This window comes from Argopecten irradians, chromosome 2 (assembly GCF_041381155.1).
Source record: "Argopecten irradians isolate NY chromosome 2, Ai_NY, whole genome shotgun sequence".
Lineage (NCBI taxonomy): Eukaryota > Metazoa > Mollusca > Bivalvia > Pectinida > Pectinidae > Argopecten > Argopecten irradians.
In genome coordinates this window covers 46,233,715-46,261,427 of record NC_091135.1, presented here as the reverse complement: position 1 = coordinate 46,261,427, position 27,713 = coordinate 46,233,715, and the positions used below count along the sequence as shown (strand labels likewise).

The window sequence follows — 27,713 nt, the reverse complement described above, 5'->3', positions numbered from 1 at the left end:
ACAGCGAAAAATGTGGAATAGTTCGAGGCCTGTAAGTGCCGAGAACTCATCTTTATCTTTATTATTTGGTGTAATTCGAAGATATTTCGTATTGTTGGACAGAACAGCAAGCCTGTCCGCATTTGGAATACGCCGCCAGCGTCCATACAAGGTGAAACATATTGAGTTATCTACCATATAGTACCTGTGATTCCAACACTCGTATACTGGAGACTGACAAGATACATGATAAAAGTTTACAAAGTTATGAAAAATTGTCAGTGAGATGCCACTGAAATTTGTAACCGCAATATACAAGCGAGAACGAGAGTAAATTCCTAAAAACTTGAGAAAAAACATTGTGAATTGGATATTCGTAAATACTCCTTTGGACATAGAAACGTTGATATTTGGAACAGCCGTCTGGAGTCAGTTATTCAGTCAGGTAATGTCAAAAACTTAATTTGGACAATTACTGTAAAAGTTTAGATATCAAATTTAAGCAATGTTCTAGCTATGCGTTTTTGTTACTGTCCGTATTACGGAAGCCTGTTAGGGTCACATTAAATTTTTTATGTCGTTATAACGACTTTGTATAGCGTAATAACGACTCAGTTATGTCGTAATAACGACATAGTATCTTTATCAGGCTTCCGCACTGTCAGTCACACTTAATTTTATCATTTTATATTTGATATAATTGCCATGGATATAGAGATAGAACAATTGTTGTTCGCATATAATCCTATCGTATCCTATATTGTATAATATTTACCACATATTTGTACATGTTTACAGCGGCTGAATAATATTTCATAACCAGTCTTCGTTTCATGTTCAATGCTCCTAGAAGTATATAGTAGGGGCATTTTTATTATGTTTGAAATGCCTTCTTTCATCCGTCAGCATGTTAAAGTGATATGTGCCGTAACTGGGCAAACATTTTGACACATTGTTTTTTCTTATGAAATTAAGATAAAACACAGAAATGTTGTCCTATAAAAATGTTGTTTTTATGCCTTATGTATGTTTAGGGGGAAACCTAAATGCAGATGTCACTTTACAATTACAATTAACATTGTAACATTTGATTTCATTATTGATGTTAATCTGATGATTATTGGCAGTACTGCCAAAAAATCAGGGTTTTTTTAAGTTACCTGACCATAGGTCATGGTGACCTATTGCGATAGTCTTTTGTCCGTCGTCGTGCGTCGTTCGTCGTGCGACGTCCGTTAATATTTCCATGTGAACGCGATAACTTGAGGAAATATATGACCGAGCTTAATGGAAATTTGTATGTAGACTAACATTGGAAAAATCTCGGACGAGTTTGAAAATCAGTTTGATCTGACAGTAATTTACGGAGTTATTGCCCTTTTTATTGTCCTCAGCTTGATTCGACTCGAACTTCATTACGGAATTATTACCCTTTGCAATAATTATTATTGAACCTTGTGAACATAACAATGTGAGTTAATATGCATCAAGCTTAATGAAACTTTGCATGTAGCTCTATTAGATCTATGTCCCTATTTCATAAATAAAATACATCAGTTGGCTAGTAAATGACATAACTAATTTGTATCAAATATCAGGTGACCGTTAAGGCCCATGGGCCGCTTGTTGTATTTGTAAAATGAAAACCTATGCATTAAAATTACTATAATTCTCAAAATGTTGGTAACTTTTGGTAATGAATAACTTATTAAAAGCTTATCTTGGTTTATGAGTATGAAAAATACGGCACATGTAACTTTAAGATCGTCTCAAAACTTACACGTCGAAGATACATATTTATGTATACAATGTATTAGGTACACCAAAACCGTGGAAAAGTCAATATAATGGATTTCGAGTCCTTACAGTGTGTAACTGCCGAGAACTGTTCTTTCTCCTTTCTATTTCACACGTTTTCGGTGTTCTCAAGCTAACAATATGACATCTACATATGTACATCTTTTGGTACATTTCATATGACACATGATGGTTAACCCTTACTGTCTATGTAATGTAAACACACCTGTTACCCGATATTTAATCTGATGTTAGATTTTGATGACACACACTATAGTCAGTTGTTCAAACACCAACACCGTGCTTTAATGTGGTTCAATATCATACGTGTGTGCGCTTTTGATTGGAGTACGTGTTTATGAATATGGCCTATATCTGCGGTATATCCAGAGACTAATACTCCACAGACGATTTTCACCTGGGGCATAGTTTGAAACATATTAAGAGCATGTTTTAAAACATTCAACGAGTAAAAAACATACCTTTGTAGCTAGTTATTTCTTTAAAATATCACATTTCCAAATATGGACAATTAGATATAAATCAAAAGTATTCCATTCATTATAGAAAAAATAACAAAAATAAAAAATAAGTAAATAAATAAAAACGAATCTCTACTTTGCATAAAGAGCACAAGAAACAAGCAGCAATGCATTTTTCAAACAATACACTACGAAATAATAAAAGATTTGTATAAGTTTACAACTCAAACATGGTGTTTTCATTCCATGGTCTGATTGGCCTCATCAGTATTTGATGGCGCGTGGTAGTGGACTCATCACGACTTTAAGTTTTGTTCCAAACTCATTGGCTATTGATTGATGTTTTGTGAGTTCCCAGACAGGACTGGACACAAGGGCAGACACACCTATCATGCTCTAGATCCTGTCCAGTAACACAATGGCAGTACCTGTATAATCCGTATTGACTATTTTTTGTGTATGCCTTGTGATTTGTCTTTGGGTAATTATATGGTATTATATTATCCTTAACACTTGGTACATATTTCAATGTTCTGGTGATAAGTGAAACTTAAAACAAACATCCAAAAATGTGTTTTAAAAGGTTTAACGTCATATCAACAGCTACCTGAATGTGGGATTGTATCTTTTCTCGTCAAAACTATAATATAAACTTTCGTTCTTTGACACCTTTTTACGCTTGTTCTTGAAGTAAGCGTTCACCACTGTGAGAAAGTCGAAGGGTTCTTTTCTCTGGCAGAGTCTGTTTGTAAAAGAGTGGTAGTTTCTGCAGTGAGACAACTGGGTCGCCCGTTGTCACGTTCAGTGAGATAGTTCTCTTAAATAATATCTTACTTTTCCAATGTTAAAAGGACACCATCAATTCGTAATTAACGACAAAGTAACGGCTAATTTATTTTATGAACGGCCTTCCGTGTATGTGGTGTGTTGTGTGTGTCTGATAATATAGATATATATTGGGAGGCTGTGGTATATTCGTGTTTTTTTGTATCGTTGTAATAGTGGAACCTTGTGCTCTGTTATACTTATGTACATGTATATGCTACAAAGACACCAAACAAGCACACCCTAACCGCCGCCAAATGTCGTACATGTATGTAGGTTCTGATCAGTAGGCAACCGGAATGACAAGCAACTACCTTGGATGTTGACACTTCTTAGCAAGTACTGAGAGGTCTTTCTATAATCTTTGTTGGGTTTGCTTTATTCTTGAGTTTACGTATCCATTTTGGAACACAAATCCAAACACAATATGGCGAAGAGTAGCCATATTGAATGTGTCCATTGAAATGTGTTGTTGCTATGCAGACTCAGTTATATGTAATTTCCCTTATGTCTCTTATATTTCAAAGGAAGATGGAAATAAAGGAAAACCAGTGAAAGTATTGTTTCCAATGGCTGTGACCTAACATGTGTATCATTCTAGGGTGGGCGTCAAGATCCCATCTCTATTGTGTCCAATATTGTTGAGCTATACATGTAGAAGGTTTTATTCTCTAAATCTTTGGGGCCGAAAAACACTTGTTGAAATGTTGAAATTTTGATCTTCCGACAGGATAATTAGTGAAAAATCCTCTCCATACTCGAATTGTAGAAGGATTAAATAACATAATTTTCACAAATGCTTAGAACACATTTTCTGCACTATTGTTACTGTTTATATATAAAGAAAATTACTCTTTGATTCAACTTTCCTTTTAAATGTAGAATTTGTAACAGTATGGCTGATGTGACATCATATGGTATAGACAAAGTGTGCCATTCGGACTTATATTTCTAATCTAGTCGAAGATGCTTACCTATAGACAATTAAGTTTTATATTACTACGCCACATATTTTACTCGAATAAATTGGCGAAATTATGTCGGAAACGACATGTATACATCGTATATCCTTCGTATATTGTGCGTTGCCTTTATGTTTACATATAATAGCCGTAACTTGACATTTATGACGTAAAATATAATTGTGTGAACAACAACGCACATGGAAGAACTCGATGAAAGAACTCGACTTTTTTGCACTTGACAATATAATGATATGTACGCATACGAATGGAAGATGTAAAAAGCATTCAGTTGTGCATATGCCTTCTCAATTACACAGACATAAGTCGACATTTTGGCCGGTGGCACATTGTAAACACGTCACAGTAAGATAATTATGTAAAGTTCAAGGCAGTCAGAGTGACCTAGATTCTAACCCTCCGTGTTTACTCCCGATCGATAAGGATTACAACGACGGAGGAATTCCTGTACTTGTGTGGCACTTAAAATATCCAGAAGATTTCATTGTGACAGATTCTGGTAAATCTCCCGGAAACGCATAACACAATGAGATATGCAAGGTAGGACGTCATACTAGACACAAAGCTGGTAGCATATATATATATAGTGAGTTTCCCTTGTTCGTGAATCTTAGTGTGTACTGTTTGTGTGTATAGTTCGGACATCGGCACAAATAGTATAGAAGCTATAACTGAAAGGAAATTTAACAGATTATGAAACTCCACCACTTGTAGCCCATAGTTTAACTGTTCATAACTTTGAACGAGTAATGATAACGCATGTCGGATGCCATGATATGATATCATAAATTAATTGGTATTATACCAAGGACGTATACATATAAATCCTTGATTGTATACTCGCATAGATTGTGTCTGACTTACTGTAATAACAATTCATTTTGTGCAATTACAATATTTATTTTGTTTTGTATATTTATCATTATTTTCTTAGTCTAGATATTTTAGGTTTGCTGACTTGTGTCTGGTTCGGTACACATGTACTTGTTCTTAAATGTATTCATGAAAATATGTGATATGCATGAGTGAATCCTGTAAATAAGATGACCTCGGTCAAGAACGGCTGGTCACCCAAATGTACATACCGGTATATGAATATATTATATACATGTATTTAGTAATATTGGCGCTTTATATACCATAAGAATGGGCTATAATTATTTTGATTTCCATATTTCATATAAAATTGGTTGACTGTTGCATTATTGCTAATGATTCATTGGTGCATCGCATCAATTGGAACGTCTCCATATATGTCATATTTACATTATGAAATCTACAATCACCATTGCATGACAATGTAAAAAAGGACCCGATATGTATATATACGTACACTTTGTAAAGCCGAATCGTACTATATAGACACTGATAGTGGCGTGGTTATGTAGTGACTGGAATATGTACCGAACCCCGTGGACATACTAAACTGAAATGTACATTTTTTGCAGATTTTCCCAAAATTTACAAGCAACACAACAATCTGCGATTCAACAGTAATACGTAAGGTTAGGCGTGATGCATTATGCATACACACCTTACATCAACAAAATAGTTATGTTTATAGGCATACAAAATATCACTAGCTCAACCAACCAGCCAACCAACTTTATCTCATAAATAGTCTGGTCGTCATTGAAGTGATACACAATTTGAAAATGACATTATAATATATTTTCCAACCTATGTTTTAATCTTGTTTCATCAACAGGATCGAGTCAACTGTGATAACAGCCATGACTATTCCTGAGAAACATAATTGTGGAAATCAAATTAACGAACACATGAAAGCATCGAAGGTTGGTGATGCAGGGTCATTGCTTTGTAATGTACACATGGAATATTGATAAATGATATCCTATTGCCGACACAGCTACGTACATGTAGTTCTGAGGTTGTGCTGTTGATTATTACATGTATGTTATCTGAAGACGAGGTAGGAGTCTGGCATTGATTTTTTGTGCCATTGTCAGAAAATATCTGTATTCTCAATACACACGTATGTCTAGGACGTTAAGAAGTTGTGATTGACTTTTTCTGTTAGACTCGTTGCATTATTAGGATTTCAAAAACATGTTTCTCGAAAATTTGTCATTTTAATGTTCAAATAATTGATACTGGCATAATTATGTTATGTTTGGTTTTTGAAAGAAATGTTGAATCACAAAGGAATGAGCGAATCCATTGAGAGAACAAAATCTAAACATTTTGGCGTGAATACACGCTTCAGTAAATACGGTATGAACTATAAAACGGAGCATTCTTCTGGATGTATGCGAATGTATGATTCGTTATGGAGAAGAGAACATTTTCATAGTCTACCTCAGTCTATATCATACACGAAACCACTTTTACGTATGTCCTTACATTCTCGATCATCCAGTGGTTCCGATCACTTACGATCTCTACACTGGACTAGATCTCATGGTAAAACTGAAGCCAGTTCAGAGGAAAAACTCCGAACCAATCACAGGCCATCACACGTTTCGATGTACATCAAAGGACTGAATGACCAGTTCTGTTGCCTCCAGTTTAACTATGAGATAGTACAGGGATGTAGATCTACCACATCCTGGCGAATCTCAGCCAATGCATGTGTTTATATCAAACTGAGAAATATTATGTATCGTCGAGCTAGGCAGTTGTTTTTATATTTTATGTGTGTCGGTATGAGTTGCCTAGAGTTTCCAGGCGTTACAGACTTAAACGGAAAGTCATTAGCGAGTGGCCTTGCCTATAACGAACACATGCGTAAAAAGCGTGCCAGGATAGCTTGCGTCTTAATCGCGACAGGTCCGCCAAACATGTGCTCTAGCATACGTTGTGAACTATGATCATGGCAAATGTATTGATGAACCACCTTTTCTAATATTCTGATGTGTAACAGCATATTATTAATTTATTGAAAATTTACTCTACTAATAGAATACTGGCTTATGCAATTATTTTGTTTTACATCGTACATATATGTTAGGTGTGACAAACTTCTCCTGTTAATAAATCCTAAATCAATATGTCATGTAATACGTATATTAGGTAGTTATAGAAATACACCTGTAAAATATAGCCATTAACTTGGTCCTAAAATCATGTAACCAAGTTTTTCGTTTAACTTGTCGAGATATACCGTCAAGTTCGTTATTGCATTTTCAGGGAACCCCACAACCCTGGGAAATTTCTTTTAAGTAAGGAATTTTCACCATTTTTCACTATTTCGACATTGATGGGAATCTGGAACTCTAGACAGTTCTCTGGATCGGTAACTGTGCGCGATTGAAATTAGAAACCACGAATATTAATCGTCGCGTAAATACTCCAAGTATAGGTAAAATACTCCAAATACAGGTAAAATACGCCAAATACAGGTAAAATACTCCAAGTACAGGCAAAATACTCCATGTACAGGTAAAATACTCCATGTACAGGTAAAATACTCAAAATACAGGTAAAATACTCAAAAGACAGGTCAAATACTCCATGTACAGGTAAAATACTTCAAGTACAGGTAAAATACTCCAAATATAGATAAAATACTCCAAGTACAGGTACAATACTTCAAGTACAGGTAAAATACTCCAAGTACAGAAAAATACTTCAAGTACAGGTAAAATACTCCAAATACAGGTGGAACCCTCAAAAGACAGGTCAAATACTCCAAGTTTAGATAAAATACTCCAAATACAGGTAAAATACTCCAAGTACAGGTAAAATATATTCACAGTATTGTAAACCTCTATCTGAAATCCGCGAGAAAAGCAATGCATGAACATGCATTAAGTTGTTGCCTATAAAAAGACTTATTTATCCCTTGGTTATATTGTCCAACAGAGTAATCTATCCCTTGGTAATATTGTCCTACACAGTTATTTATCCCATGGTAATATTGTCCTACAGAGTTATTTATCCTTTGGTAATATTTTCCTACAGAGTTATTTATCCATTTGTAATATTGTCCTACAGAGTTATTTATCCCTTGGTAATATTGTCCTACAAAGTTATTTATCCTTTGGTAATATTGTCCTACAGAGTTATCTATCCCTTGGTTAATATTGTCCTACAGAGTTATTTATCCCTTGGTAATATTGTCCTACACAGTTACTTATCCTTTGGTAATATTGTCCTACAGAGTTATCTATCCCTTGGTAATATTGTCCTACAGAGTTATTTATCCCATGGTACAATGTAATATTGTCCGACAGAGTTATCTATCCCTTGGTACTATTTTCCTACATAGTTATCTATCCTTTGGTAATATTGTTCTACAGAGTTATTTATCCCTTGGTACAATGTAATATTGTCCTACAGAGTTATCTATCCCTTGGTAATATTGTCCTACAGAGTTATCTATCCCTTGGTAATATTGTCCTACAGAGTTATTTATCCTTTGATAATATTTTCCTACAGAGGTATTTATCCCTTGGTAATATTGTCCTACAGAGGTATTTATCCCTTGGTTATATTGTTCTACATAGTTATCTATCCCTTGGTAATATTGTCCTACAGAGTTATTTATCCCTTGGTAATATTGTCCTACATAGTTATATATCCCTTGGTAATATTGTCCTACAGAGTTATTTCTCCCTTGGTACAATGTAATATTGTCCTACAGAGTTATCTATTCCTTGGTAATATTGTCCTACAGAGGTATCTATCCCTTGGTAATATTGTCCTACAGAGTTATTTCTCCCTTGGTACAATTGTAATATTATCTATCCTGAGAGTAATATTGTCCTACAGAGGTATTTTTCCCTTGGTAAGATTGTCCTACATAGCTATATATTTCCATTCTACTTTCAGTTTCCCGTTTGATCTATGTTAAACCAGATGGGCAATATCACGCTATAAACTCCAATCTGGTCAAGCGTATGAATAGTTAACGTTTCCGCCGCGTCACGGACAGTGTATACAATATATACTTACGCCTATACATAACGGTCAAATAATTTAAAATGTGGTTTTAAAGTTGTGTGGTCTATGAAATCTAATAGTATTATCATGTTTACAAAGTAGCATGTATTTAAAAATATCATCGCATAATTTTCATTTGTTCGCTTGTTTCAAACCGTTTTGTGTTGAACTATATTCAGAAGCTGATGATATGGCTGTTCCGTTTATTAAACTTGGTGACGTCAACACAAGCGCAAGCGGGAAAATTCAAAGGATATACATGTATAGTGTTGAATTTTAATAATCGTAATGGAAATATAAGTAATAAACTGTTACCAGATTGAACATACAGTTGATATGAAGCCCATCCGTCCGAAAGATAAATATTCATGGCGCCCTAACGGGCGCCATTCTATTTATCTTCCTTCCGGATGGGCTTCATATCAACTGTATGTCCAATCTGGTAACAGTTTATTGCTTAATTATCCCTTGGTAATATTGTCCTACAGTTATTTATCCCTTTATACAATGTAATATTTTCTTACAGAGTTATTTATCCCCTGGTAATAATGTCCTGCAGAGTTATTTATCCTTTGGTAATATTTTCCTACAGAGTTATTTATCCTTTTGGTAATATTGTCATACAGAGTTATTTATCCCTTGGTAATATTTTCCTATAGAGTAATTATCCCTTGGTAATATTGTCCTACAGAGTTATCTATCCCTTGGTAATATTGTCCTACATAGTTAGTTATCCCTTTGTACAATGCAATATTATCCTACAGAGTAATTATCCCTTGGTAATATTGTCCTACAGTTATATATCCCTTTGTACAATGTAATATTTTCCTACAGAGTTATCTATCCCTTGGTAATATTTTCCTACAGAGTTATTTATCCCTTGGCAATATTGTCCTACAGTTATATATCCCTTTGTACAGTATAATATTTTCCTACAGAGTTATCTATCCCTTGGTAATATTGTCGTACAGAGTTATTTATCCCTTGGTAATATATTGTCCTACAGAGTTATGCAAATACAGTCACAGCATGAAGGCATTGATTATGTACAAGTTGTTAACTGGAGACACTCATTACAATTTATCATAACAGTTACCTTTGGCATTTCATATTAACATTTAGTTTGAAAACTGAGCTTTAAAGTTACTAAATCATTAGATTTACATAGATTTCTTAGGGTTTTGACTTCCTTCAAACGTTCTTATACCTGAAATTAGAAAGTTTTCAAAATTACAACATTTAATTTGAACTATTGGCAATGTTTATCAACGTTAAAATATCGCCAAACACAACAAGAAATTGTATCTGTCGGCATTGAATGTTTACAACGGAAAGAACCGAGTGCATCTTTGAGTTCGGAATCGAGGTCGCTGAAAATCTCATCCGGCTAATGGATATAGATGTAATAACACCACTAAGAGGCAACTTATATTTTATCGGTTACATTGGCCTGATTAAGCGTAATAGCCGATACATTTACAGCGTATCTCAGTGGCGTAGAAAGAAACGTAATGTGGGGGGAGGGGGGGGGGGGGGGGGGGGGGGGGAGGGGTGCAAAGGTCCTCAATATTTGGACCCCCCTCCTCGCCCCGCACCCGCAGGAGGAGATTGATTCTTTAATTCAACACACAACCATATATACTTTATAAACTTTTTTCATATATCGTTGAGTAGAATCCTTGTACACATTTATAGACAGTGGCGTCGATAAACGGAAACTAATGAATACGCAAATTGCCATGCTAGCGCCAAAGGTGCGATATTTTGGTGTTGGGGGGGGGGGGGGGGGCGACAATCTCCTACGAGAAAAAAATATTACGATTTAGAATTTTACGATGCATTTTGATGAATGTGGAAGCGCCTGATGGTGCGAGATTTGGGTGTTTGAGGAGGTCCGAGGGTCTCCCCCGGGTAAAATATTAGATTTAGAATGGCTGTGATGAGTTTTACGATATATTTTAATGATTTGTACGATATAAATGTTAAGTGTAAAGCTATCTAAATGACAACAGCAACCAACCAACATAAAGACTGGGCAAATTTAATAAACATTTACACATAAAATTATTACAAGTCAATATCCATTGACAGTAAAAATAAAATAAATTAATTGTACATATAGAGAAAAATTGAAAAGTTGAAATGTCTAAAAAAACTTTAACCCCCTACATTATATGGAGAGAACTATCTATAGTAATACTACTATGGAGATAGGAAGCAATGCGAATAATATTACCCTAGTGGGCAAAGCAAAAGGGGATGGGAGGGTGGGTTAAAAAGATATTTAAATGGCCCACCAAGCGTACTCCCATACTGCATGGAGCTATGCGTTGTAACAGCGTGCACATGGCTGTAAAACTGTTCTACTACTTAGAGAGCATGACAAGGGGAGTAACTCTAACCGCCATGTCCGGAAAAGGCCCCAGAGGCCTGCATATATTTACAGTCTTACAAAATTTAATTTTACCAAAATTATCACTTTGTACGATATAAATGTTAAGTGTAAAGCTATCTAAATGACAACAGCAACCAACCAACATAAAGACTGGGCAAATTTAATAAACATTTACACATAAAATTATTACAAGTCAATATCCATTGACAGTAAAAATAAAATAAATTAATTGTACATATAGAGAAAAATTGAAAAGTTGAAATGTCTAAAAAACTTTAACCCCAAGCCCAGTGAAAATTGGTTGATTAGTGAAGTAATTGGTTATGGGAAAAAAATAATAGTTATGGTATATGTACAAATGGAAAAATATGGAGACAGCCAGGCGTGGTTAGCTTGTGCACAAAACATCAATTCAACGCAACTGATTTTGTAAATTCTTGCATAGTACGCAATTTTACATCATTGTCATGTTCTATATATCTATAGACAGCTTCACTGGACCAAAGACCAATATGCTTGATAACGTCCACAGGAACACCTAGTTTGTTGAGCCACGTGGCTCCACCTCTACGGAAAGAATGTCCTTTGATATTCGAGGATGGAATGCCGGCCTTTGTCAAGCAGCCATGAAGCAAACTGAGAAAAGTTCTATAACACAGGGCCGACCCATCGTTCTGAAGAAACAAAGGGCCCAAAGGGTCTGCAGACTTGGATAGCTGTAATAATACTAAAATAGCACTTGCTGGACACAATACACTAGATTTTTCTAATTTGGGGAGGTACACTTCCACTACCTTCTCCCTATATTGAATTGTCTTTGTCCAACGGAGAAAAATGATGAACCCCCATTCACAGGCTAAAACATCCACTCTCCGTAGATCTCTATCCTTGTTGAAGGCTTGGCGAACTACCACATTACCTGGCCGTAGTAGGCCAAAAAAGGCTACTAAGCATGCACACCAAAAGGATATGTCTTGTAGGTTGTCCATAGTTAGAGTTGAATGTATTGCTTGTAGAATTTGAGGTGTAATAACATCAACAGGCTTTTGCGCGACACCCAACACACGTTTAACTCCGGATAACTCCGTCTGCAGGTGGTAGTCTCCCTTTAGGGGATCAGGTAAATTTGAACACTTGTGAAGGTGAGTGATTATGTTGAGGTATTGTCTAACTGTACTAAATCGAAAGTGCTTTACCGATACCAGATAGGCGATATACATCTGTAAGGTTGTAGACACAGCTGGAACAGGTGTTAGACGAAACTGCGCACAGAATTCCACATAGCACCTCAGATGTGTAGTATAAGTCGCCGCCGTAGAATTAGCCCACGCCCTTCTTTTCAGGTCTTCGGCCACTCCCTGGAGGGACTCTGCTGTTGAACCACCTGTAATTCACAAACGACAAAGACATATGGTGAGTGAGTTCCTCTACTGTGAATGGTTCAAATTGGAGAGATGGTATTAAATTGTACAGGTGTGTCAGTTTTTGTGGCTCATGTAACCTAGAACATGTGTCTGCAATCACATTATATACACCGGGGAAGTACACACACTTCAAAGTGAAATTGTAAAAGGCACAAAACCAGAAGAGAATTCGCAGTAGAAACATGCCTGTGTGGCTTCGACAAGATCCTTTATTAATCCATGCTGCTGCGGACCTATTGTCTGTGTAGATAAGTACTTTTTTGTCTTTTAATTGAGAACACCAGCGACAAATTGCTAGGTAAATAGCGACTAGCTCCTTCACATTAATGTGTTCTGATTTAAGTGGTGGTAAATCAAGATTCCAATTAGTATAGTAATAGTCTCCACAAAAATAACCTCCCGCACCATGATCACAGGCATCAGTTTGTAATGAAGTTACAGGTTTTGTGTCTAGAATTTTGCATGTACCATTGAACTGGCTAATGAAGGTAGACCACCAGAATATGTCCTGATAAAACTCGGAGGATAGCAGCACTTTGTGGTGACGGTGTTTGATGGAATCTTTCATGTTGATGATACGTCTTAAAAATGTGCGACCACCACAGATTACTTGAGCAGCCCAATTAAGCTTCCCACACAGTGTTTCGAGTTGGGCTTTACTAGCACGGCGCTTTCTTTGATACGCCAATAAAAAAGTTGAGAACTCTGCAAGTTTGTTTGGCGGTAATTCAAATGTCATTTGGATGCTGTCGATGATGATACCAAGAAAAAAAATCCTAGTATTTGGACCCGCTACTTTGGAGTAGTTTATGGAAAAACCTAATCTGCGTAAATTGGTGATCAGTCTATAGAGGGCTTTTGAACACGCCGAGAAAGTCTTCCCAAAGATTAGGAAATCGTCCATGTACGCAATAACAGTAATACCATATTTAGCCTTTAAAATCCGACATACCGCACTACTGAGTCGTTGAAAAATCTGCGGGCTCTTAGCAACCCCAAAAGGGAGCCGAGAATCGTAAAGGTAGGTCGGAGATGAGTCACCTGTAAATGTCCATTTTAATCCTGTGGCTGAATAGTTTGACGGATGAATAGGTACAGACCTGTACGCAGCACTAAGGTCAACTTTGGCTAGGTAGCAACCCCGAGTTATGTGTTTATCTACTTCACGGAGGTCCATATATGAACAGGAACAGTCTGTCGTGATATGATCATTTAGAGAAAGACCTGATGGCCTGCTCGCATCATGAATCAGACGTATTTTGTTATCCGATTTTGGAATCGCGCCCAAAGCACTGATAATTCGCGGTTTTTCACTACAAACAACATAGTTACCATGGATAATCTCAGTGTGAACTTGTTTTTCAACCAAGTCATGGTATTTAACACATGATGAATAATTGTCATTTTCAACATCAATAATATTGTTCATGTCTATCATGTCGAATCGAATCCATTTTTTACACCACTTAATATGTAGTCCCTATCAAAATCATGCTGATCGAGTAAGTCATTCCAGCTACTATAATTCAGAGGACCTAAATTGTCATGTAATCTAGGCGCTGGACTCTGAATATTTACTTTTTTGACTCCGCGTTGACTGGGTGTTTAGTGGCCGGATGGTCTCGCGAAAAGCACAGAGAACAATTATGAGCTAATTTGCAGTTCGTTGAAACACGATCACAATTCTCAATGTTGAATCGTCGACAAATTTCTTTGCCGTTGGGTAAGAATGGACCTTTCTGGCGTTTTGAAGCTGGAGAACGTCCATTTGGACTGTCTTGGTATAGATGTAATGTACCTGCATTAGGTTTTAGGATTAACTGGAAGTCCTGAATGTCACGACGTGGAGAACCCCAAGAGAAGCCATCCTTGTACTGTGCCTCGCGATATTCCTTGTCATACAAGGTGACACTACCCCTGGCATAACGATTGAATAGACGCAATGTATTTTGGGTGTGTTTGATGTATTGTACAACCTCTGGGGTCTTTATTTCACCCTTGTTGATCATGTGTAATAAAATTCCCAGGCTACCATATCCCCACTGTTCTACGGACAATTGGTGGACTTCGGGACGTGATTTCCGATTGAATTTTATGCCGTTGTCCGTGATGGTAATGCCCTCCTCGCGAATCGAGGGTTCTTCCCAAACAAAATCTTTGACTTTGTATGCTTTTATTGACTGACAGTTTTGGGGCGTTTCGTTGATACCTGACACACCTAACCTATCACATAGTGTTTTAAAAGATTCAGCGTTAGTGAAGTGACCATTTTTGTCAACGTTTATCTGGTCCAGGGTATCAACACTTGGCCTACCTTGTTCAAGTTGTTGGGAGACTCTGTCCGACGTCTGGTCTTTTGTAACCAATTTGGTCTGCATATCGGCAATCCTTTGTTTTGTTTGTTCAATGTCCGACATTAGTTTTAATTTTTTCTCCTCTGCTTGCAGATCTGCCAGTTGTCTTTCCAATATGTCGGTTTCCCGCGTAATTGCGCTAGGCCTAGCCGGTTGAGAGTTATGCACCACGTGTTTTCCTCGTCCGAGGGATTTGGAAACTGGCCGAGGCAAAGTTCGTATTTTGGGGGTTACATCTTGCTCGGACCCCTTTTCCGCGTTGCACCATGTCAAATCGAGGTGTTCCTCTTCGGATGTATCTGAGTCCTGAAGGGCCTCGTGTACCACGGCCGCCGCCATTTCAAAAAAATTTGTTCCGGTTTTGTCAGAATCAAACGCTGACTTTGGGCTTCCTAAAACTCTGGATACACGTATTTTTTCCCGTGGTCTCAATTCCATGTCAAAAAGTTCATGTTGGTGATACTTCTTTGGTAAACATCTTTAAAAAGATATTTAATGGCCCACCAAGCGTACTCCCATACTGCATGGAGCTATGCGTTGTAACAGCGTGCACATGGCTGTGAAACTGTTCTACTACTTAGAGAGCATGACAAGGGGAGTAACTCTAACCGCCATGTCCGGAAAAGGCCCCAGAGGCCTGCATATATTTACAGTCTTACAAAATTTAATTTTACCAAAATTATCACTTTTAAAGTGTTCTTAACATAATACTTTTTTTTATTTAAATTTACCTGCATTAAGAATTGGTAATTGTGAATGCCGTCATATCTATGCAACTCGATCTGAACATACTGGCTTCACACCATCGGTACATTGTTGTTTAACACACAAAATAATAATGAATTAATTGTTTTGCTAAGTCATATAAACAGATGAATCTTTTAAGAGACATTTTTTTTAAATAGTACGTAGAACCCCCTGATTGACATTTTAAGCCTAGTTCACGAAAATGTGCAGGAGGACCCTTTTTTCTTTCAAATGTGCAATTTTAGAACATTTCAGTCGGCGAAAACAAGAAATGTATGCCCTCGTCCTTGCCCCCCCCCCTGACCCCCTCCAACCCCCGCCCCACCTCCCACACCCGCTTCCTACGCCCCTGTATCTACATTGCCAAATAAAACAGCATAGTTCTATGAAGCTTTAGAGTATTTGATGGAAATATGACAAGAAGTGAGAGGTATTTTCACCCGTTAATTATGTATATATTATACATGAATACAGGTGTACATGTACATTATTAAGCAAACATATATGTACATAGGTCTACAATGTATATGTAAGGTATATGTTTGCTTTGAATACATAAAAGTACACATAAAATTTATATATATAGTTAGGCTGATTTTTTTAAAGTAAATCGGGTGTAAAAAAGTTATATAACTAGTGACATATAGGGGAATGTCCATTAGACGGATAGAGACTATAACTAGGTATATATAGGGAATGCCCATTAGACGGATAGACACTATAACTAAGGATATATAGGGAATTTCCATTAGACGGATATATATTATAGCTAGGGCTATATAAGGAAAGTCCATTAGACGGACAAAGACTATAACTAGAGATATATAGGGAATGCCCATTAGACGGATAGACATTATAACTAAGGATATACAATGTATATGGAATGTCAAATATTGATATAATGATAAAAGAAATACACGTACTTACTTAGTCCGCTAAACATGCCTATAATATTAGTTTTTCGTCATTTTTTCCTTATTATAAAGTCTATATATTAGGCCATTTTTTAAAAGCCTAATAATATTGGCAGGTTTAGCGGAATAGTACATAATATCATGACAAATGAAAATAAAATAATGGTAGAAGCAAGTATAAAAACCATATAATATAATGAAAACCCTTCTTTATGGCTACAAAAACCTGTACAGTATAGGATTATTTACACTTAGAAACTCTTCACAAAACTTTTGCATACGTTTCAACGTTTATTAGATTAACACAGTAATCAGGAACCTGTAGTCGATAAATTTGTGTTTTCAGTCGATAGTAGATATGTCCATTAGACAGATGAAATTTCCTTCGATCGGATGTTTGGAATGTTCACGCGTCGCGCATGCACATAGGGGTTGTTTACACTCGCCGAAAGATAATAATATGAAATAGTGACTAGGTCGGTCCTATTTATTTTCAGTTTTTCTCCATTTTGAACAAAATTGTTATACAAACTTTTAAATATTGTTATTAACACAAAGTACACAACTTTTACAATTAATTTTAGTCCTATAACTCTTTTTATCTTTTATTACATGATTTTTTTAGCGATTTAGTCCCTTTAAATTTGAACGCTTGATATGAAACTATACTGGTTTTGAGTTTCGTATGGAGTGTATGATTATTTTTGTTGACAGAGTCCGCCTGTTGGCAGATGTGAAAGCCTTGACGGCCCCTTGCAGATGTTCTGTTACCACAACAACACAGCCGGTTGAAGCGATACAGTCGACAGGCGGCAATAATCTTATGGACATTCCTGGACCAGGCGGCATCTACAATCTACCCTATTTCGGATTTCGACTACACTTCAAACCTTTTAGTTAGTAACAAAGAATTGTACCAATATTTTCCTTTGGCCTACCTGGAACCCGTTCTCAATACTCCAGGGGTTACTATCTCTGAAGTTATATCCATCCCTGGACTACCTCATAGTAAAACTGGAGGCAGTTCAGGAGAAAAAAAACTGACCAATCACAGGCCTGCAGCCTTCCTTCGAAGATTACATAGAGAGCGACGCCCGGCTTCAAATAATGTACATCAAAGGATCGAATTACCCGTGTCTTCTGGTGTCTTTAGTTTCACTGTAGTCCAGGGATAGATAAAACGTCAGTGACAGTAACCCCTGGGGTAACGAGGATATCTGGGATCTAGCATATTAATAGGACGTTCAACTCCATCAAACAACCACTGCCGAAACATATAGCCACATATTGACAGTTTATTTTAATGAGACTTATAAAATCGTACTAAATTCACTTATGCTCAGTCTATAAAAAGTAGCCAAAAGCGAAATCATGTAATCGTCTAGGTGTCAAAAAAGGACTAGACGATTTGTCTATGGATACTTTCATTTAGCTACTTTATAAAATATTAAAAACAATACACATATATCTTAAACTACTCATATATTAAACCTTACTTTTATTTCATGTCACACAGTTCTAAATTATTTACATCTGAATTCCATCTAGATCCGTCTTTTTGCGTATATGGTTGAAACTAAATGCTTTACCAATGCCCATAAGAATAATTATTCCGTCACGTTTTCAAATATAAGTAATTCATACCAATATATATTTTTTTTTCAACTTCCAAGCATAAACTGTGCCAGTGATTGTCTACTTCCCATTTCACCAGGTAAATATGACATGCGCCTGATCAGTGAGAAGTATGAGGCATGGAAAAATAAGTACGGTCCGATCGTGCGGGTAAGATTGGGAAAGCCTTGGGGGCTGTATCTGTTTGATCCGGACGACATTGAGAAGGTGTTCCGATCCGACAACAAACACCCTGAGCGTCTTACACTTCCTCTACTGTCAGTGTATGAAAAACGACAAAAAATACCACCAAGTCTTGCTAACGCGTAAGTATGATACCAATTAACCATAATTCTATTACCACACATCCCTCCACCAACACAGCTTTTTATGTTTCCCCATCATCATCATCACAACCACCTCCACCGACTTTACTTACTTTACATATTTTATTGTCTAAGTAATTACAAATGGATTAGGCACGAGGTATTTCAACTTATGAAGCCATCTCCAGTCAACATGAAATATTTACAGGTGATGACATAGGTATAAATAATAACTGAATTTAACATAATACATAATAACAAGATATACTATATTATAAGACTCTTTCATATGTGGATATGAAGGAAAGGGATATTCTACCCGAGGGTCACAAAATGTAGCAAAACCCTCGGCAAGCCTCGGGTTTTACTACATTTTGTGACCCTCGGGTAGAATATCCCTATCCTTCATATCCACATATGAAAGAGTCTTATATTATTATGTTATGTTCTTCTGCTGATCTTTGTAAATGATTGCACAAGTTCAAATACATGACAATTTACTTCCGAAGCCAAGTTTTCATTTCCGTAAAGTTTTTAAATTTGAATTTACTTGTATATTAAGATAATTTAACAATTGGAGCATATCTGTACGAGCGGTAGCATAGTTTTAACATTCAAAAAAGAAATGGTTAGCATTTTCACAAACGTTGCTTCAATTTATACAAATATAATTTGGTGTCAAATTTACACGGAAAAGGTCATCTTTGAAAGAACTAAACTGAATTGTCTTAATTTAGTATGTTTAATATTAATTTTTCTTTCTCCATAATTGAAGTAACATGGTAGACTAGTAGAAATAGGTTGGTTGGGAAAGAGCTAGTTGAAAAGAAGGAAAAGGTAGAGATTTAACATTGACATCTAAGTTGTTCCAGTTTCTTAAAGTAGTGGGAAAGAATGATATCGTTGTAGTAGAAAGTCGATAATTTGGAATTTGGAATCTTTCATTATTTCTTAAAAGTATAATATTATTATAGCTTACTGAAGAAGATAATAAGTTTGATAGATAACTTGCAGTCATATTATTGTTTATCTTATAATGTAATTGTAGTTGTCTTTTCGCTCTTCTGTCCGAAAGAGGTTCTAATTCTTTTTCAAAATATAATGATTCATTTCTAGTATTACACGATCATCATCATCAACATCATCATAGTTAACATCATCGTCATTATAGAAATAGATAATGTAATACGCCATGGGTAAAACATAATGAATGGTTTTGTTATTTTTATAAGAAATGGAGAAGATTGGTATGCAATGAGGGGTCCGACACAGAAGATCATGCTTCGTCCCAAAGCAGTCACAAAATACGCACCTAAAATAAGCGCAATAGCAGACGATTTCGTAGACTCTCTGAAAAACAGTGATCGCCTTGAAAACCTTCCGTTCAAATTGATGGAATATTCAGCTGAAGGTTTGTTAGATTGTTTAAAGCTGTTAATTTTCAAAGCTGTTATAATTACCATATTTATAACGGCAAATACTGCTGAATTTGCTTTTGAAGTCTTACAAGTATATGTCAATATATAAGTTTTAAGGCTTGTGTCAAAACATAATATCATGAAAGTGACCAAGAAAAGGTGGATGCTACGACACTTTCATGTCGGCTACAAAATTATAAAATCGGAGCGAAAATATGAATTTGTTGTGTCAATTATGAAGGAACTAAGTTTAAAGATAGTTTTGTGTGTGAAATATGATATATGAACGTCATACATTATGATTGTAAAAAACCAAACTAATTATAGTATCAATATGTCAGCCAACCAAGAGAAACAATATCAAATTTATATTTGATCTACAGAGTGTTGATTATGTGTTCAATATATACGGCACTGAAATGTTATATGAGAAACTACATTGTGCGTAGATATTTGCACGCCATCAATTAGTTCGAGATCAACGGAAAATTATATGATAGTTTAATCTCGTAACTTTGTGTTAGCTTGATTTTAGACCTGGTGCGTACACAAGTACTCGTTATCTTACATTTGGAAATATTCATTTGATGAAGTCAAGAAGACGTTTTTTTTCTTAGTGTCCATAATTATAAGACCGGCCAATCTTAATTCATATTACTACTTATCTAAAATAACTGAACCTATTTTAACCATTTGAACTTTTGTGGCAGGTGTTGGAATGTTGTGTTTTAATACGCGTCTTGGATGTATCACATCAGACAACACTGTAACTCCACTTATGGATTACACCAAGGAATATCTCGATCATCTCGGCAATCATTTGTACAGCATGATTCCCACATACATGTTGTACAAGAGCAAATTTTACAAGGAGTTCGAAACGGCTGCAAACTTCCTTTACAGGTAATGCTTATTGTCTTCTTCAGCCCATCTTTTTGCTAGTAACTGTTTCCCGAACAAGTTATCTTTTTTACTGGTAACTGTTTCCTGAACACGTTATGTTTTTACTGGTAACTGTTTTCTGAACCAGTTATCTTTTTTACTGGTAACTGTTTCCCGAACAAGGTATCTGTTTACTGTTTCCTGAACACGTTATGTTTTTACTGGTAACTGTTTTCTGAACCAGTTATCTTTTTTACTGGTAACTGTTTCTCTAACAAGTTATCTGTTTACTGGTAACTGTTTTCTGAACCAGTTATCTTTTTTTACTGGTAACTGTTTCTCGAACAAGTTATCTGTTTTCTGGTAACTGTTTCTCGAACAAGTTATCTGTTTACTGGTAACTGTTTCCTGTACACGTTATCTGTTTACTGGTAACTGTTTCCTGAACACGTTATCTGTTTACTGGTAACTATTTCCCGAACAAGTTATCTGTTTACTGATAACTGTTTCCTGTACAAGTTATCTATTTACCGCTAACTGTTTCCTGTACACGTTATCTGTTTACTGGTAACTATTTCCCGAACAAGTTATCTGTTTACTGATTACTGTTTCCTGTACAAGTTATCTATTTACCGCTAAACTGTTTCCTGAATACTTTATCTGTTTACTGATAACTGCTTCCTGAACAAGTTATCTGTTTACTGTTAACTGTTTTCTGAACAAGTTATCTGATTACTGTTAACTGTTTCCTGAACACGTTATCTGTTTACTGGTTACTGTTTCCTGAACAAGTTTTCTGTTTACTAGTAACTGTTTACTGAACAAGTTATCTGTTTACTGGTAACTGTTTCCTGAACACGTTATCTGTTTACTGGTAACTGTTTCCTGAACACGTTATCTGTTTACTGATAACTGTTTTCTGAACAAGTTATCTGTTTACTGGTAACTGTTTCCTGAACACGTTGTCTGTTTACTGTTAACTGTTTTCTGAACAAGTTATCTGTTTACTGGTAACTGTTTCCTGAACCAGTTATCTGTTTACTGGTAACTGTTTCCTGAACACGTTGTCTGTTTACTGTTAACTGTTTTCTGAACAAGTTATCTGTTTACTGGTTACTGTTTTCTGAACAAGTTATCTGTTTACTGGTTACTGTTTCCTGAACAAGTTGTCTAATCACCTTATTTTGTTCTTGATATCTGCTCGCTGGTAGTTGTGCCATAAAGACCGGTTACTGATTACCGAAGCTTTTACTTAATAAAGATAAAAAGATAAGATAACTTATTAAATGAATAATTGAAAAAGTGGAATTCTTTAATGAGTAATCGAAAAAGTGATAACCTTAATTGGTGAATGTTGTAATTTATGTAAGTTATTTTATTTTGTTTGCTCGCTGTAACATTGATTATTTTGCCTTTTCATATATGATAGCGTCATTAGATGATTCAATGTTCATGGAATTTTCATGAATGTCCCAATCATTTCATTTACCAGCGAGGCAGATAAGCACATCAACAAAGCATTGGCTGACCTCAAACAAGCATCTGAAAATGGTTTAGAACACGAGAGCAACCTACTCTTAGACCTTCTGTCCACTCCGGGGCTGACCCCAGCACAGGTTCAGCGTACAATTACTGATGTTTTCATCGGTGGGATAGATTCTGTAAGTAAGGAATTATATGCGATTGGTTTTGCTTTGTTTATTATATTTACGTCCAATTAACATCCAAGGTCTTGTAAGGACGGCATCCAATGTATGCGGATTGTTGAGAATATGAAATGCGTAGTACGTGTTTTGGGATACTGCTAGAGTGCTATATCAATGAAACATCCTGCCGAAGACACGACCCGGTCACATTATGCTGACAACAGGCAAATCAATTGTATTTAATCTTATGTCCAATCATATAGGATCTTACATGAGTGTTCATTTCATATGAGCTTTTATGAAACGAGTCTAAGAAGACTTCCGGACGAGTTTCATAAAATTTCATATGAAATGAACACAAATATAAGACGGATCTACTCTTTATCACATTACTACAAAAATCTACGTAACAAACGTCAAAATGTATTCCAAAAATCCAGCGGAGGCCGCCATTTTTTTCCATCGGCCACGTAAACCTTTCGTAACGTCATTTTCTCTGGCGTCATTTTGTTGTTTCTGAATGACGTCACAATGGATTTCCATCCAATAAAATCGCTCCAGGTCATATTACACTAGTGGCATATGCAAAATTCTTTCATACCTACGTGTGTTATACTGGCTGGTCTAGGGCAATACACTCATGCCGCCTGAGGCTGTATTGCATGGCTACCCATGCAATAAAGCCTCGTGACGTCACGACGTCAACAAAATTTCTATTTCCTCGGTAAAATTTTAACATTTTTTTCACAAATTTGACTGGTTTTACTATAAAAGATGCAAACAACGGAATTTTTGTTGAAAATATCACGTAATTTTTGTATGAAAAATTGACTTTCAGCCGTGGATTTCTTCGAATTTATTTCAAAATGGCGGGATATTATAGTTGTAAAATTGCAATAAAACGTCGAGGTATGAAAGAAAAATACTCTTTCATAAGTGGATATGAAGGATAGGGATATTCTACCCTCGGGATCACAAAATGTTGCAAAACCCTCGGCAAGCCTCGGGTTTTACTACATTTTGTGACCCTCGAGTAGAATATCCCTATCCTTCATATCCACATATGAAAGAGTCTTATAATATTACACGGGCAAAATCACGTAATATCAGGCGGATTATGTGATAAACAATCTATATATATTTCTGTCATTCACATGCTTATATCTTTCATACTTTCATACATAGCTAGCTTCCATTGGTCGAGGCATGTTTGTAACATCATAAATAAAACAAACATAACCCCCTCTTAAATGGATTATTCTATTATATCCAAGCACATTCATTTGCGTGTTTGAGTCACTAACCTTTAATTTATCCCTACTGTTATATAGACAGCCAACACCTTGACGTTCTTGCTCTTCAACCTTGCCAACAATCCAGACAAACAGGAACGTCTGTTCCAAGATATAAAGGAACATGTACCAAAGAAAGGCGAAATCCAGGAAGATACTATCAACAAGATGCCCTACCTCAAGGCCTGTCTCAAAGAGTCATTTCGGTAAGTAGTAAGAGTCAAGGCATTTCAATAAAACTTCAATATATGATGTTTTTTATAAACTGAATCCGAAAAGATACGAATGATGTTCGATATTTTGCAGAATTCCATACGTGACAATCACGATGTTTAAAACTAGTATATATAACACCTCACAATAATTAAGGTTTTGCATTCAGGTCATCTTCGATAAAATAATGAATGCTACAGAAAGCGAAATCGAGTCAATGTTGTGCGAAATGCACATTTAAATGGATACATGTATCTTGTAGATTTTGTTTGATACCGAATTTATTGGCCAAGCAGATCAGGCGACACACGTGTAATTCTTGATACATTATTCTATGATAATGTGTTGTGCCCAGCAATTAGTTAGCCTTGCCAAGTGCGTTTTATTAACATCGTTATGAATGATGTTACGTTGTTATCATATTGTGTCGTCAGAACGTTGTTTCCAATTGCCGGAGGTACGTTACGAATCCTTGACAAAGACATCACGCTGAAGGGCTACAATATTCCAAAGGGGGTTTGTACTTTCATTTTACTTATAATTAGCATAAACGACAAAAACCATAGTATTTCATCCAGCCAAATCATTAGAACATTTACTCCCGGAAGTACCTTTATTTACATAGCATTATCATAGTAGTCAACTTTTAATATAGGTTAAAAATAACTTGTATAAACAAATGTGTATTTCACGGAAATGAAGTGCAGGAACTGAAACCTGCTATTCTTTCATTTGAAGCATTATAGGAATTTTCTATGTTCAGGAATGAAGGTAAAATTAGAAGCAAAATTAGAAGCATTTCCTGCTTCAATCGTCAGCGACATTCGCGATCCAAATCCATATAAACACGAAAGAAACAACGAAATCATGGATCATTTAACAAAAGATTCAGACGTAAAGGTTTCCTATTGAAGTCATCAATTTTCATCTCAAAGGTAGACACTACAATCAATAGACATAATTACACTGTGAAGTGCTCCGGATTGTTTTTGCAGACCCCGATGCAGTTGTGTAGCGGCACGATCTGCCGAGATGAACAGTATTTTCCCCAGAATGACAAGTTTATTCCTGAACGATGGATGCGTGGTGAAGCCAGGACGGATGTGAACCCCTTCGCGCACCTTCCATTTGGGTTTGGACCCCGAAAGTGTATCGGCCAAAGATTCGCTGAACAGGAAGTTTACATCTGTGCTGCGAAGGTGAGTTATGCCTTTTGTGATTGATTTAGTATGGTTTGTTAGATTAACGTTCTATTAAAAGAACAATTATTGATATAATGTTACGATTCTCGCACCATACCAGCAGAAACACATTTAATCCTTGTAATGATATAAAGGTAAGCACGATCCTGCTCGATTGTATTATTTTATCCTATAATTTGGAATAAAATTATAGAAATAATCATGATCCTCTTCAGTTGTATTGTTTTTTACTTTTATTGTTGAATATCATAGAAATAATCGTGATCTTGTTAAAGAATGCTGCTGAAATTTGGATTTTATTACCATTGTGTTCTTTAGCTTCTCCGGAACTACCGCGTGGTGCTGCCCCCTGGTGTGACAGATATTCCTTATTACTACTGCATATTTGCCACGCCTAAAGAGCCAGCAAGCTTTCTCCTGGAAAAACGACAGGACTAGCTTTATGCGTGATTGTGCACCTTATATGGATACAAAGGCATACAAGACTACATTTAAAGGGTAATATATTACAACCGTGAATGTTGGACATAGCTCATAACTTGGATTAGAAAATCAAGAACAGCCGGACAATTCTAAACCAGAGACAATACTTTAAGTCCTCAGATTGAATTTGAAGCGATAATGCTTCGAGTTGATACTGTAAACTAGCCACCAGCTACTACAATTCTTATTGTCACTAGTTGTTTATCGCGCTATTGTTTTTTCTGATTTTTGATCTGCTGCTTAATGTCAATCGAAATGATATTCACTGTATATATACATTTGTAATTGCATTATTTTCCAAAAGTTTTTTTTATATATATTAAGTCTTCTTATTCTTGATCACATCACTTTCGCACAAGAAATTAATATATATCATACCCACCGTTATTGACATACGAAATGATATTTTATTAATGTTCGATAATCCTGTTTTTCGTTGTATCATTGATATACATTTGTATTTATAACTTACGTCCCGAAAAAGGCAACAGTCTCTTCAAAATTTATTTTTTCATTGTATATACGACATATATATGTAAATACTCATATATTAATCTTCACTTGTAAAGGAGTTTTATTAATTGTTGCAATTAAAATAAATTAACTATTTAAGGAATCAACTATTTTGGTATTTGTTTTAAATGGTTAAATGGATAACCAAACATGTTACACATTACAATCGACTTCGCATGTAAAAGGTAACGATATTCAACGGAGAAGTTAGAACAATTCAATTGTAAGTAAAAGATGCATACATTCATCTCGATTTCCATTCCATATTAATTTACTTACTTACATGAGATAAAAAATCATCCTCGATACTCCAGGGGTTCCGTTCACTTACGATCTCTACACCCCTGGAGTATTTCATAGTAAAATTGGAGGCAGTTCAGTGGAAAATATTTTACTAATCACAGGCCAGCAAAGATTTCCTTTGAAAACTACAGAGAGAGCGACGTCCCACTTTAAAGCCAAACGGCCGACCATAGTGTTCCGTTATACAGCTCTTTTGATGTACATCAAAGGACTAAATTACCTGGTCTGTTCTGTTGCCTCTAATTTTACTACGAGATAGTCCAGGGGTGTAGAGATCAAATGTGATCGGAACTCCTGGAGTATCGAGGATGGGGAGGTATGTAATAGGATCAGATGATATGCTCACAATGTACCTACATCATGCATCACGTGAATGTGCACCGCTATTATCTCTCATCAAATATCACGTTACTAACAATTTAAAAGTCTTGATCATTCAAATGTAAACTATAATCAACTTCTAATATTACAATTTAACGATAACGTTTACGACGATCATAGACCTAGCGCTTCATTGTAGCTTCCACCTTGTCGGTGTGTGTAAAGGCGGACAACTCGTGGTATTGGTGTTAGTACTTCACTTCACACAATATACAATGTATTAGAAACGTAAGTATACTTTAGAAAGCAGATGAGACGTTTTATGATTCGATACGGGAACCAAAAACATTAATCAAAAGGATGATAATAGTTTTTTTTATATTCTTTACAGTAATATGACAGAGTTAATGTTGTAAAATGAATTTAATTTTTTTAAGAGAAATAAATGATAAGCGCCGTTTTAGAATATTTATAAAAGTACCAGTTTCAGAAGCGTTACTTTTAAAATCTAATGTTCGCAACTGATGTTTGCTTGTTAAATACTAAACTTAAAATCAAACCTATTAATTCAGTGAGACTTTGTATCACCGAAGCATGCCGCCGAAGACACCAAGCAACACATCCCACCCGGTCACATAATACTGACAACGGGGCGAACCAGTCGTCCCACTCCCTTTATGCTGAGCTCTAAGCAG

General features: G+C 35.9%; 1 protein-coding gene across 5 annotated transcripts; it reads left to right on the top strand.

Annotated features, from left to right (window-relative positions):
* The first annotated feature begins 52 nt into the window (after positions 1-52).
* Positions 53-26,497, top strand: LOC138315683 (probable cytochrome P450 49a1). 5 transcript variants are annotated; one of them, XM_069256889.1, is made up of 11 exons: positions 4,342-4,606; positions 5,775-5,862; positions 17,520-17,701; positions 18,520-18,745; positions 19,978-20,156; positions 20,874-21,066; positions 22,538-22,706; positions 24,023-24,189; positions 24,631-24,712; positions 25,192-25,395; positions 25,717-26,497. In XM_069256889.1, the coding sequence occupies exons 3-11, from the start codon at positions 17,629-17,631 to the stop codon at positions 25,834-25,836; spliced, it is 1,413 nt and encodes a 470-aa protein (XP_069112990.1). In that variant the 5' UTR covers positions 4,342-4,606; positions 5,775-5,862; positions 17,520-17,628; the 3' UTR covers positions 25,837-26,497. The 5 variants fall into 5 exon arrangements, 4 of the variants coding, with proteins under 4 accessions (XP_069112991.1, XP_069112990.1, XP_069112989.1 ...); XM_069256890.1 differs by lacking the exons at positions 4,342-4,606; positions 5,775-5,862 and adding an exon at positions 53-424; XM_069256888.1 differs by lacking the exon at positions 5,775-5,862.
* The last annotated feature ends 1,216 nt before the right edge of the window (positions 26,498-27,713 follow it).